The sequence below is a fragment of the Chrysemys picta genome, chromosome 10, assembly GCF_011386835.1.
Source record: "Chrysemys picta bellii isolate R12L10 chromosome 10, ASM1138683v2, whole genome shotgun sequence".
Classification (NCBI taxonomy): domain Eukaryota; kingdom Metazoa; phylum Chordata; order Testudines; family Emydidae; genus Chrysemys; species Chrysemys picta.
Window position 1 is genome coordinate 81,758,825 of NC_088800.1, and position 13,135 is coordinate 81,771,959.

Consider the following 13,135-nt stretch of genomic DNA (forward strand, 5'->3'; position numbering starts at 1 on the left):
GGCAGCAGGGGCGGGGTGCGATTGGCAACCCAACCGGTCGTTCCATTTCGGAACGCTGAGACAACGGGCGGGCGCTCCCATTGGCCGCCGCGGCCCGACAGAATCTCACGGTCGCCAACGTTCGCTGCGGGGCGGCTGCAGAAGAACCGGCCGAGGCGTGTTCCAGCCCCGGGGCCCGGGCCCTGCCGGAATCCGCCTCAACATGCCCTGACCTAGCGGGGCTCGCTGCGCAAGGTGAGCGCGGTCGCGCCTCGCCCGGGGGCCGGGCTCAAGGAGGCCTGTGGGGTGTGTGGATCTAGAGCGGGGGCCCCGTGATCTGGACCTGGGGAGGAGACGCGCGGGTGGGGGGCGTGATCTAGACCGCTGTGTGCGCGCTACCCGTTGGTTTACACAGCAAGGGGGGGTACGTGGGGGCGGGAGCAGAGTCCCTGCTCTGCAGCTGCGTAGGTCGGGCCGATGTAGGGGACCGGGTGCGTCCGGTTACCGCAGGGGAGAGGGGGGCGCTTTCCTGCTTCCCGTCCGCCCGGGCTGTGTTTCTGTAGCATGCATCCGGGCCCGCCTGGGACCTGGTGTTGAGCCCCGTTGGCTCTCAGGCCGGGCCGATCCCCCTGGGTGAGCATTTCCAGCCTGGCTTTGCCGCTGCGCCAGCGCTCTCCGACTGGGGCAACTTTGGCTTCTTGCCACGCTGCCCGCTCTCCCCCCACAGGAGCCCACAGCTGTGGGGCTAACCCGAATCGGGCCTTACAGGGTGGGTGTTGTGGGGGTGACTCTGCCTCCTGCTGTGTAGTGGGGCCGGGGAATGCGGTGTGACCCTTTCACCCCTCCCCTGTGTAGGTCTCTGCACCCCAGGGTGTGAATGGGGAGCTGGTCTGGCTGAAAATGGCAGCCAAGCAGAGTGACAGCGGCCATGCTCAAGTGGCTCTGGGGCTGTGAGCTAGCAGAGGTGGCGTGCCCCGCCTGGAGACCCCTGCTCTGGTGTCTTAAACCTTCTGCACTTGTCAGTCCCGCTGTGGGCAGCCACCCACCAGGGTTTGCTGTGGGTTGCGCTGTTCCCAGCGGAAGTGTAGTCTAGTGGTTAGAGCAGGAAGGGTGGCTGGTGTAGCTAGCTCTGCAACTTAAATGGTTGTGTCCATTTGAGCCACAGCTGTGCCTGTTTGATCTGTAGACAGATTGGGGAGGGGGTACTTGCCTGCTGGAGTGGTGCTGGGGTTTTGCATGGAGAGTGCGAGTTAATTGCATGTTAACGCTTCAGTGCAGACATGTGTAGCTTGTGATAGATCATCTCCAAACAGAGAGGGAGACATTCTGGGCCTTATGCATAGGACAACGTTGTTGTTTCGTGTCTGTAGAAAACAATCTCCAGCATATTCAGGGACGTGCTGCCCGCTTCCATAAATGCCGTATGTTCGAGGGACTAATAGACTCAGTTCTACTCTTTAACCGTTACCTCGGTGAGCCTGCTACATGTTCATAGCCTTGTTGATTCCTTGATCTAGAGTTTGCCCTGTTGGGCCCCTTTAAAACCATTCCATTACTCATTGGAAAAACCGGAGAGCTTGAACTTACAGACCAGCTCCCAGCACAGCCCCGCTTGGCGTTCGGTGACTGCCTGCTCGTGCGGGTGGTGCGTACTAAAGTGAGTGGCTTGGCACCAGAACGCCAAGCGATGGGCAGGCTGCCCTGTGGTGCCTGTGTTCTGAAACAGGAACTAGATTTTGAGCTCTTAATAGCCTGAGATCCTAGCCCCTGATAAACTGTTGATTTGCATCTCCTGTTCCCATAGTGAAACTGAGCCATATTGGGCTCATTACTCATGAGCTGTGCCTGCCCTGTGAGGAATGGACACAGATGCGGTGTGGGTTTCAAACTCAAGGGGAGGGGAGGTCTAGGCAGATTTGTACACTCCCAGTGTTGCAGGATCTAATCATTCGGTTGCGGCCCGTTTCTGCTGCGAAGCAGCAGTAGGAAAGAAGTCGTGCTTGGCCTGTGAAGGGATGTGTGCGGTGGTCTCCTCTGTGGGGTGAGAAGAATGCCCCTGTGGTCCTGCAGCTTGGCAAGGGGAGGATTGCAACGTGAAACGAAGGGCATGGCTATAGGGCCTGGTGGAAATAGGACAAGGCAGCTGCTTGATGGCTAGTGCTGCCTGAGGAGCTCACGCCCTTGTTTTGTTCACTGGCTGAAGGAAGCAGAATCTCCATGTAAAGGGCAGCGTGAGGTGCCTTTATCTTGAATGGACTTTGAGCGGCTTGAGCAATCTTAGACAATCTCCCTGCACTGTATCTTTAAGGTAGTCTTGTCTAGGCTTTGGCCACTGCTTTATAATGATACTCTGTAATTGCCTGCTTCCCTTCGGCTGGAGCGCTAAAAGCCCTTGACAACATACCTCTGGGTAAACAGAGTCACAGAGGTCCTGGGATTGTGGTACTGCAATGAGTCACTAGTGGGCTGGACTCCTGTCCTAGCCCCCTGCTCTAATTACCGTCTCAGAGCAAAGATCTGGTCTAGAAACTGAATTTGAGCCCATCTCGGTCTCAGTTAATTTTCCATTACAAGAGTCTGAAAATCCTGTTGCACCAAATAATTCCCTTTCTCAGTGTAAGAGAAACAGGGGAGGGCATCCGTTAGCATCCATCTTTGTTTAATGATCTCTCTCCCGTCCCTGTCACGTTTCCAGGACTGGGTTCAGTAACCTATGGAGGACTCAATGTTCTCACTGTAGCAGAAACGTGTTAAATGGAGAACTTCTCCTCTGATCACCAAGTGCTGGTTATTGGGGCTGTTCTAGCAACTTGGAGGCAATTCCAGGTTTGGCGGGGGGACGGCATGGAGCTGACAGTGGTAAGAAGGTGCTGACGAGGACAGGGGGCAAGAGGAACTTAGAGGGGAGATGGAGGTGCGATTATGTAGACCCAGGAAGGTGAGTATGAAGAAGCTATCAAAGACCAAAGAGATCTATTGGGTCTGTTCCCTGCTTTGTCTAGTCTAGATTTGGCTGCACTGGGGATTACAGTGGACGAGAAGCTGGATAGGAGTCAACAGTGTGCCCTTGTTGCCAAGAAGGCTAACGGCATATTGGGTTGCATTAGTAGGAGCATTGCCAGCAGATCAAGGGAAGTGATTATTCCCCTCTATTCGGCACTGGTGAGGCCACATCTGGAGTATTGTGTCCAGTTTTGCCCCCTCTCCCCCGCTACAGAAAGGATGTGGACAAATTGGAGAGTCCAGCAGAGGGCAGTGAAAATGATCAGGGGGCTGGGGCACATGACTTATGAGAGGCTGAGGGAACTGGGCTTATTTAGTCTGCAGAAGAGAAGAGCGAGGGGGGGATTTAATAGTCGCCTTCAACCACCTGAAAGGATGGGGGGGGAGGGGGTTCCAAAGAGGATGGAGCTCGGCTGTTCTCAGTGGTGGCAGATGACAGAACAAGGAGCAATGGTCTCAAGTTGCAGCAGGGGAGGTCTAGGTTGGATATTAGGAAACACTATTTCACTAGGAGGGCGGTGAAGCACTGGAATGCGTTACCTAGGGAGGTGGTGGAATCTCCTTCCTTAGAGGTTTTTAAGGCCCGGCTTGACACAGCCCTGGCTGGGATGATTTAGTTGGGGTTGGTCCTGATTTGAGCAGGGGTTGGACTAGATGATGTCCCGAGGTCTCTTCCAACCCTAATTCATCCCTTCCCTGGGGAGGCTGTTCCACAAATTAGTAGACCCTCTTGTGTGAAAAATTTCCCTGATTTTCAGTATCCTCAAATGGTTCCACAAAGCCGCTTTGGACCCCAGCCCGGGCTCCTCACCTTGCGTATTTCTTTCTCTTCTGCAGGTTGAACATGGCTGACCTGGTTCATAAAAGGGGGAAGAGGCAGGACGACAACGGGCTGGGCGGTGCTGTTGACTTCCTGTTGGCCAATGCCAGGCTGGTGCTTGGGTTGGGGGGTGCTGCTGTGCTGGCCATCGCAACTCTGGTGGTGAAACGGGTAAGCCTGGGTTCCCTCTGGAACATGACTAGTGACTAATGTCCTTTTCACCGTCAAGCTGTGACTTGTGCATTGGGACTTCAGGAACTGAAGTAGCTGTCCCTTATTAACAAAAGAGCGCTACTTCCAGATTGCACAGGAATAAGACCTTGCAATGCATCCTTCCCAAAACCACCCTAGCCACACCAATGCAGCAGACCTTCCGTACGCGTCTCTTTCCAAACAGTCCTTGGCCTCCTCTAAGTAGAGTCTGTGATCTGGGCCAGTAGAAGCCCTACATGTGATACCCATGTGATCAAAGATCACAAAACCTGTTGAGTTTTTTTTTTGAGGGAGGAGCATTACTATAGGGGGAAAGGGAGAGAAAGCGACTTGTCTCCATCATTCTTCCCAGCCTGGGACACTGAAATATCCCTGAACTCTGCCTATGAAGGCGATTTGGCTTTCTGTTAAAAGGAAAAGAACCTTTTGGTTTCCTCAACCAAAAAAAGAACAAGGTGAATTGTTTTCAATCAAAGAGATTTAAATGACTGATTTTAATTGTTTTGCATTTGTACTCTCTAGTTATTTCCCTAAAGAAAGGTTGGTTTTCATTGACTGGTAACTGTATGTTCTTACGTTGATTTGAAATTAAAGATAGCTGTTACAGTTTAGGTATATTTGGTGGTTCTTTTTTTGCTAACCAGGAGGATACATTGTGTCTAAACATTTATTTATGCAATTATATGGTATAACTTACATTTTTTTTTATGTTAGAAAGTGGTGAATGATGCATTCATCTTGTTATTTGGATCAAATTCAAATCCCATTTGGATTGACATTCAAATTCAATTGAAATGCACAAAACCAGCATTTAAATTTTTTTATTAACTAAAACTACCTTAAATGTGCTGGCTACATATTTTGCGTTTAAAATGAACTGATGTATTAAACAAAAGAAGTATTAACTATAGTTAGTGACTTGAACTGATTATTTCTGGGCACTGCATCCTTCAAGATTTTAGGTCCTCTCACAGCTAGTTTTCGCCCATAGATTGAAGCTCTCCTGGTTTTTCAGCTCCAATTGGTGTTTTATCTTTGAATGAACTAATCATTGAACTGAACTAGTTGAATAAACTGAAATAAAGAAAATATTTTCTCTGAGTCTGTAGAAGAGGCTACTGCTGTCAAAAGCACTTAAGCACTTCATTAAACTCTGGCTCTAGGTTCTAGGCCAGAGACTTCCATCAGTGCAGTGAACTGACTTTTTTTTAAACTTGGCAGCAAATGTGTACTGCTTAATATTATTTATGGTATTTAATTTAAATGCTTACAAGAAGTCTAGGCCTTAACATAGGTTGCCAGTTTTAAATCGATTTATTTTTAAAAAATCATCCTCGTTTTCATTTAAAATAAGGAAAATCTTTTTTTTTTTTTAAATCCCTTTTTTTAATCACTCCTGATTTTGAGGATAAGGAATCAAAGGGAGAGGAAAGACGGTGCTGTATCTCCATGTTCACCCTTGACAGAAACGCTCTGTGATTTGTCTAGAGTCTCTGTTCGTCTGGCGTGGAAATTCTAATTTCTTATAGTTAGACTAAGACCCGGCAAATCCCTTGTAACAGTCACAAGGGGGAAGAAAAGCTGATCTGTGGATGCAGCTCTGAAACAAGCCCATCAGTCTGCAGAACCCATTAATCTATGGTACCTGTCCTCATGTTACCCTCTGCACGTCTAGACGTGCTCCCTCCACATCCGACGTGGGGCAGTGTGCCGGGACTGCAGTGCTGCTTGTCGGCTGTATTCTTTGTAGTGCTGGCAGCTGAGTGTCTTTCATGAGCAGTAAAAACTTACATGAAAACTAAATACAACTGTTCCAGAGCAATCCACTTCTGGGAGGGTGGGTGGATGGATGCTTTGGCAGCAGAGCTGGGGTGAGTCAGTCGGAGATCATAGCTGGTAAGAGCAGTGATGCAGTTGTGAACCTTTGTTCTTCCATTTGCTCCCACAGCTGATAGACCGAGCCACCAGCTCGCCTGACGAGGACGACACTAAGGCAGAGCAGAAGTCCATTGAGGAGAGCTGGCAAGATCTGAGCTTGATCAAGGCAGTGCCGAAGCCTCCAAAGAAGCAAAGCCGGGCAGACCTCAGCGAGTCTCTGCTGTCCCCATCTGCGACCCTTCCTGCCCAAGGTCAGGATCTACGCTGCGTCGTCTTACTCCTAGTGTCCAAGTTCTAGACAGGGTTAAAACGCCTGTCCCAGGTGTTGGCTGCGTGTTGCTGCCATCGGGCAACCTCTTGTTTTCGTACTGATCGTTGTCCCCTACGTAACGCTATGCTACACGACCATATGAGAAGTCCTCCATCCTCTGGCTCCTGGGGAACTCATCCTGTCTCCTGTTGTGGGACCAGTCCTTGCCTGCCCTTTCCAGCTAGCCACAGCTTGTCTCCGTGGGCTCCTTGCTTGGCATCGGGGTGTTACACCAGTGTTAATTTGGCCCACTATGTTCCACACGGCTGGCTGGCTAGTGGGTAGCTGATGAGACAGTTCACAGCTGGTTCCACATCACTTTAGCGGGCAGAGATGGTTACACTCACTCCTGAGTCTCTTTGCCATCTAGACCAGGTAGGGTGTATTTTAATCCAGAAATGGGAAAGCTGGCTGGATTGTGGGAGGCTGGTCTAGACTGCTTGGAACATCAGCCAGGTAGTCAGGGTAGAGATTAAGATACTCTGCTGCATCAAGCAGACCGTGGTCCTGGAACGCGGAGCTCTTCTCATCTAGGTGCCAGTTCAAAGCCAGCCCGTCTGGCAGTGATTACAAGTCACTGCTTCCGCGTCGGCATTGGCTTCCATCGATTACTCGTAGCAGTGTAGCCTGGAGGAGCCCCATCACAGCCCCTTGTCTGGGTGCTGTACAAACACAGACCAGTCAGTGACTGCCCCCAAGAGCTTGTGTGGTGGTTTTAGTCCAGTTTATAATGGGGTGTGGGGGTGCCTCAATCAAAGCCACCAGGGTAGAGCACCCTCCTTGTGACGGTGAGGAGACGTCTGTGCTGTGATAAAAGACCTACAGGACAGCTGACCCAGGCTCACAGGGCTAGCAAATTGCAGAGTAGAGGTTCGGGCTCCGAGACCGTCCGTCCCTGTCCCCCCCCTCCCCTCCCTGGGTCCCAGAGCCCAGGCTGCAGGTCGAGCCCAAGCGTCTACGCTGCACGTAGCCTGAGCCCAGTGAGCCAAGCCAGCTGCACGTCTCTTATGGCAGGCAGACGTACCCTGAGTCTCTAAAGGACCAGATTGGGTCAGGAGACCTGGGTCTCATTTCCAGCTTTGGCACTGAATTGATGACCCAGGGCAAGTCACGAAGTCTTTCCTACTGTGGCTTTCCAGTCTGACCTGTGAGGGTAATCCCTGTCCCAGCACGGTTGTAGGGCTTAGTTGTGATCTTCGAGTGAAAGCGTTCACTGATGCTTTGCTGGCCATCTCCGCTGAGAGGCCAAGGATTGGATGACCCTGGATATCGAGCTGAAGTCTTGAGGAGCCTTCCAGGTCAGGGTCCGATGCGGCTTGCATGGGGGAAGCTGGCACTGCCACTGCTCGTGCTGCTGCTGTTCTGAGTACAGATTTGGTCTCCAGCTCTGATGATGATGATGGTTATTTTTTGTACTTGCAGTGCCCCCTCTGGAAGCACTGACTCTAATGTATCTCTATTTCCTTCCCAGCCGCCGAGACTCATGGCCATCCCACCTCCCTGGAGACTCCCCAAGTAGAATCCAGGACTCTGCTTTGTCTCACATTCCAGGAGAAACTCCTCTCTTACTACAGAAACCACGTCACCATCCCGGAATCGGACGTGGCCCTTGGTAAGCAGCTGGCAAAGGACATCTGCATTGAACTGCAGAGCTTCCTGCAAAACAAGTGCCCAGAACTGCCTTTCGGCAGCATGTTCCTCAGTGGTTCCCTCTGCGATGACCTCCAGGTTGTTGCTGCCGACCATGTCTGCTTCATGCTGCCCTTGGTATTTGAAACCACGCTCTGGAGCCTCATCCCAGGGGAGGACACCATCGTAAAAGACCCCCAGTTCTGGATGATCAGGCGGACTGACCTGGAGTACTTCCCTCGCGGGAGCAGCCCTTGGGACAGGTTCATAGTGGGCAGGTACCTCTCCTCCAACGTGATCAATGAGGCGCTCCATAAAATGCTGGTGGCCTCTGTCAACTGGCCTGCCATAGGCAGCATGTTGGAGTGCCTCATCCGACCCGTGATGGCTTCTGAGGAGCTGAAGTTGGAGGTTACGCATTACGAGACCCAGCTGAACATAACCCTCTGCCCAGTGACAGAAGCTGGGGATAAGGTTCTTCTTGCCAAGCCTCCAAAAGGACTAGTGGAAAACCTCTGGCGACAAAGCTTTTATAGGTCCGAGGTCTCCAAGCTTAAAGATCTGGATGCTGCAGACTCTGGAGCCAGGCAGTGCTGCCTCAAAATCCTAAAAGGCGTCTGTAAAAATCATCCCTTCTTGAGCAAACTGACTGGCAGCCACCTGACTCATGTCCTTCTCCACCTGAGTGAAACTGAATCAGACTGGGCAGAGGAAGCCCTGGCTGCGAGGTTCCAGCACGTGCTTGAAGCGTTGGTTGGCTACCTGGAGACAGGCTTCCTCCCCTGCTATTTCAACAGTCAGATTAACTTGTTCTGCGAGCTGCTGGAGGAGGAGATAGATGAGATGGGGTATGCACTCTACAGTGCTGTGTCTCAGCCAGACCTCTTGTTCCTGCAACAGGCGGATAAATGAATTGCTAGCCTGGGAGTTCCTGATTGTAGGTTTTTTGCGCGTCTCTGCATCCACTTCTCTAAGCTGAGTGGATTGCAAAGCTTCTCACTTCCTAGTTGCTACCAGGTGAAATCCTTGCACTTAGTGAACAAAGTAGTCACTTTTTCGACACAAGGTGCCTGAGTAAAGGGATGGGAAATGGGATCTGGAGCCCATCACCACCAGGTCTCGCCACTTCCAATCCAGCCCATGGCTGTAGTCACGAGAAGTCGGGTATCATCTATTGAGTGGTGAGGCCTGGTTGAAGTGAGTTTGGTCTCCGTCCTGTCCCTACCAAACTGCCGTCACGGTTGGCACGATAGCATGAGGCGGCCCAGGATTGAATGGGCCTGGAAACTGAACTTCCCCTTGTTCCTGGAGGTAGTCCCTCCAGACCAGACCCTCACTGGTGAGTGTGGGGAACCTTACACTGCCGCTGCTTGTACTGTACCTGGGCTGTGTATAAACTGGACTTGTCTTCAGGGCTCTCAATCCAGCCCCTTTCACGAGCACAAAATTCACTCTTCAAGTGTCAGACTCTAAACTTATAAGAGGGTGGTGTTGGAACCTGGTATGAATTTGCAAACCCAGGATTTTGGCAGCATCGAAGGGACAGGGCTGAGGAGAGGATCAGTTGAAACTGATTATGCACCACAGGATATTGCCATAGCCAATCAAATCCCATCTGTTTTTTCCTGACGCACTTTCAGTGTTACTAATGTAGCTCCCAACAGGACAAGCTAAATCTAACCGGTGTTGCTCGTTCTGTTAATGTGAGCTCTAATACTAGGGGTTCAGTACCCGTTTGGGAGTCTTTTTTTATGTTTTAACTCTCCCTCCTTATGCACTTCAGCGGGGGCTCCACGGCGGGATTAAGGGTGGTGGTGACTGAGGGAGAGAGATGGGTCCTACAGCTGTGGACACACAAAAGACTGTCGCATGGCTGCAAGGTAGAACAGTGCTGGACCTACTGCTGTTGTACCCACGTCCCCCTCTGCTTTAAAATGAATCATGTTGACAGTCCCCACTCCAGCTTTTCAGATTCAAGTGTTTTATGCATGTGTTGCTTCTATCTAGATATCCTCTCCCTTCTCGGTAACCAGAAAGGGGCAGGATGGGGACAATGCTTTAATCAGAAGGCTTCTGTTAGCAAGAGCTGAAGTGATTTTATGTTTGTCTTCCTGTTAAGAATGAGTTGGTTTTATAGTGCTGCTGAGAGATTTACTTTGGTACCAGCTCTATTTCAGATACTAGAAATATGTTTTCTGACTGTTCTCATGAATTAAGAACCACGCCTATTTTGCACACTATGGGTGGAAAATAAACCTGCAGCCTTTTAATGTGAGTAGCGACTGGTGTTTAGTTTTCTTTGTGGAGATGGTATTTTGTGTTTTGGGGGGTGGGGAGGAAGAATAATCTATTTCTCTGTGCACTGTAATTCCCTCAATCTGAAGACTACTTGATCTGTAGGCACTAAACCATGTTCCAAATGTTAGTGACAAGAATAAAACCTCACTGCGGAATGGGTCTCTTGTGTTTGGATAACTGCATTTGCTCTGCCTATCCAGGTACTTATGGCCCTCGCTACCAGATGATGACTCCCCGTTGCTTTAAAGATAGTACAAGTCTCTCACTTTCCTCCAGCCCCTACACAACTTACACATTGAGGGGAGATTTCACTCAGGAAATGGCAGTTCACGAGTTGAGGGGCTCAGGCCTTTAATTCTATTTCACGATCAGCTAAAGCCTACAAGGCATTTCTTGCTGCCTTCGTTTCCCTGGAGAACAAAATTCCTGTACGGGCTACTAGAGTTTCAAAACAGTGCTCTGACAATTGAAGTACTCAACTGGCCAAATAGGGACGCTACTTTTAAACCACACTTTGTGTTGTGCGGTGAAACCGATAGGAGATCATGCTGCTAATGTTTTAGCTGTGTGGCAGTAAGCAGGAGGGCCTTGCTTCTGTGGGTTGAATAGGCTGCAGCCAGTTTACTGCCACTGTAGTTCTAATAGTGCTGACTAAAGTTCTGCTCCAGTATTCAGCCAGCCCTACAAAGCCTCTCAATCCTTTGATTTTAGCCAGCAGGGCCAGGATGTATTTTTAGGTCACAGCTGCTCCTACCAGTAGGAGTGAAGGACAGAGAAGTAAAATGGAACATGTGACGTAGTATTTCTGTTACCCTTACTTTGTATTTTGTCCTGATCCCAGGAGGATTACTGCAACGTCGTCTGAAGGGGGGGAAGCTGCTGTAATTCAGTTTGAGGAAGGATACTTCCCATGCCCTCATCCTTGAGCATTTTAAAATGGGACTGGCTCTCTGGGGAAGAACTGAGATGTGCTCACCCCAGGAACTGGGGAGTAACATGTGACCAGGACTACCTATAACTGATCAGATCAGCTTCTCGGACTAAAGTCCCATCTAGCACGCATTTTTGCTTCTTTCCCTCTGGCTGCTGAACCTTCAGCCTCTTCTCTGTACTAACAAAGGGATTCCTGTTTGTGTATTTCTAGAGCTTTATTTGCAGTGCCTGCTAAGGAAAGGGAAGTCAAGACTGTCTTTGAAACAGCTCCACTAGCTACCTGGGGGGAGGGGGAGTTTTCAGAGGTACAGGCAAGCTGCATGTTGAATGCCAAAGGACTTTAAACTAAGCTTGTATGCCCTCGTCTGCTGTGATGTATAAAGGCAGCCTGAACTCTTCCTCTTTCCTGAGCAATATCAAGTCAACTCTTGTTTTGCAGGTGATCATGTACAGACTAATAAACTTAACAACTTTTAACAGTTTGGAGACAGAATAGTTTGACTCAGAATCCCCTTCCCTTGGACTTTCAGCTGCTTGTAAATGTCATTTCATTAATGCTTTAGACTGTGGATGACAATCCTGGGCTTTGGAGTGGAGCCCGGAGCAGTGGAGCGGAGCCGGAGCGGAGCTCTAAAGTCCTGGAAGACACAATAAGAGCAGCCAGCAGGGAACAAGTTTGGGCTTTTTTCCTTTTTCAGATCCCTTCTAAATAAAGCTCCCTGGACTTACTGCCCAGCAAGTGGTCATGTTATTCCAGTGAACAGCTGAGGGGGGAAGTGGTGGAAACAGCTGCTTTTAGGAAAAGAGTTTTCAGCTGAGCCTACAGTCAACTTATTTAGGCCAGAGGCAATAATGAGAGAGAGAGATAGTGACACCATTCCTGGGCATAATTTAAAACACAGCTGAGGTAAAACAGAGTTTTCCTTTTTATTAAAAGGCACATCAATCTGCCCCAAATAATTTGCATTAACTAGCAGCTTCATTAAGTTCCCTTGCTCAGTGTCCAAGGAGTAGCTGGGTTCTAAATTCAATATCAACCTAAGTGCAGGTTCTCTTGTTTGAGCACTTGCACTGAGCTCCCTCTTCAGGGCCAGGGAGTGAGGCTTTACTTTCTCTGCTGTTAATTCTCCTTTGAGGCAAGGGCCAGGCATGTTGGGGAACAGACTGACTGACTAACCCCAACCTGGAAGAGTAACTTAAAATATCAAATCCCACCCTGTGAGAAGCCAGAAAAACTGATTCACGACCATCAACAGATGGTTTCCTGGACAGCATCATCCCTAACTGCTCCCTGGTCTGCAAACAACCCACACCAGCTGCTCCAGCAGTGTGGGTAAAAGGTTTCCTCCACTTCCTTTAGTGCTACTCTTTTTGGCCCCCTACTATTTCCTAGACAGAAGGGCCTGGGAGAATGGAGGCTGTGGCGAGATTCAGGGTTGGCAGCTCTGTGAAAGTCCTCTTCCACTTCCCAACAACCATCTGTATTTTTCTCCAAAGCTTTAGCTGAGAAGGGGTTTTGGAAACAATGCCTGTGTTTACAAAATAGCCCCCAGAATAATAATAAACCAAGGAAGGCAGCAGTAGTTGAGCCTCCTTTAGAAGATAGCCTAGTGTCTGAATAAGTCAGAATGAAACTTTCCAAGGCATAGTTGAGTGTGCTGGTCACCACCAAGAGAAGATGTGCTTTAGCCACAATTTCCAGGAAGTAGTTTGAACACAAGCCCCAGAGACATTCTGCTTTTAAAATCCACTGCATCTCTACAGCCAGCCACTCCTGGAGCAGTTCAGGACTCTGGCTTTTTTAGCGTTTCCTACAAGAGCATCCCATCTACTGTCCTTCCTCAGTGGTCCTGAGGACATGTCTTCCTGGTGTGACCAAGCTGGTGGCAAATGCCACAGGTTCGTTGTCTCTTGGCAGTAGGTCCTTTCTCAGAAGAGAAAGTACTTGGTCTTTTAGCTTTACTACCAGACCCTCTTGAGTGCCCATCGCTCCTGAATTGGTTTGAAGAGAAGGCTCCTGCAGAGAGAGAGAGAAAGTTGGTTCTAAGCAGTTTAACACCATGTGAGCCACA

The 13,135-nt window shown here is 49.7% G+C and overlaps 2 protein-coding genes across 10 annotated transcripts in view; one reads left to right on the plus strand and one right to left on the minus strand.

Moving 5' to 3' along the window:
• MIEF2 (mitochondrial elongation factor 2) lies at nucleotides 1–10,107 on the plus strand. Of its 3 annotated transcripts, none has more exons than XM_005289003.4 (4): nucleotides 1–234; nucleotides 3,820–3,973; nucleotides 5,964–6,144; nucleotides 7,675–10,107. In XM_005289003.4, the coding sequence occupies exons 2-4, from the start codon at nucleotides 3,827–3,829 to the stop codon at nucleotides 8,742–8,744; spliced, it is 1,398 nt and encodes a 465-aa protein (XP_005289060.2). In that variant the 5' UTR covers nucleotides 1–234; nucleotides 3,820–3,826; the 3' UTR covers nucleotides 8,745–10,107. The 3 variants fall into 3 exon arrangements, with proteins under 3 accessions (XP_005289060.2, XP_065416288.1, XP_005289061.2); XM_065560216.1 differs by having other exon boundaries at nucleotides 22–285; XM_005289004.5 differs by lacking the exon at nucleotides 1–234 and adding an exon at nucleotides 394–612.
• The window catches only part of TOP3A (DNA topoisomerase III alpha), a 19,340-nt gene continuing 15,104 nt past the window's right edge, over nucleotides 8,900–13,135 (minus strand). For all 7 annotated transcript variants that reach the window (XM_065560211.1, XM_065560208.1, XM_065560206.1 and 4 more), the window contains one exon: nucleotides 8,900–13,080. In XM_065560211.1, coding sequence (XP_065416283.1) covers nucleotides 12,905–13,080 — 176 coding nt within the window. In that variant the 3' untranslated portion in view covers nucleotides 8,900–12,904. The remainder of the gene's footprint in view (nucleotides 13,081–13,135) is intronic.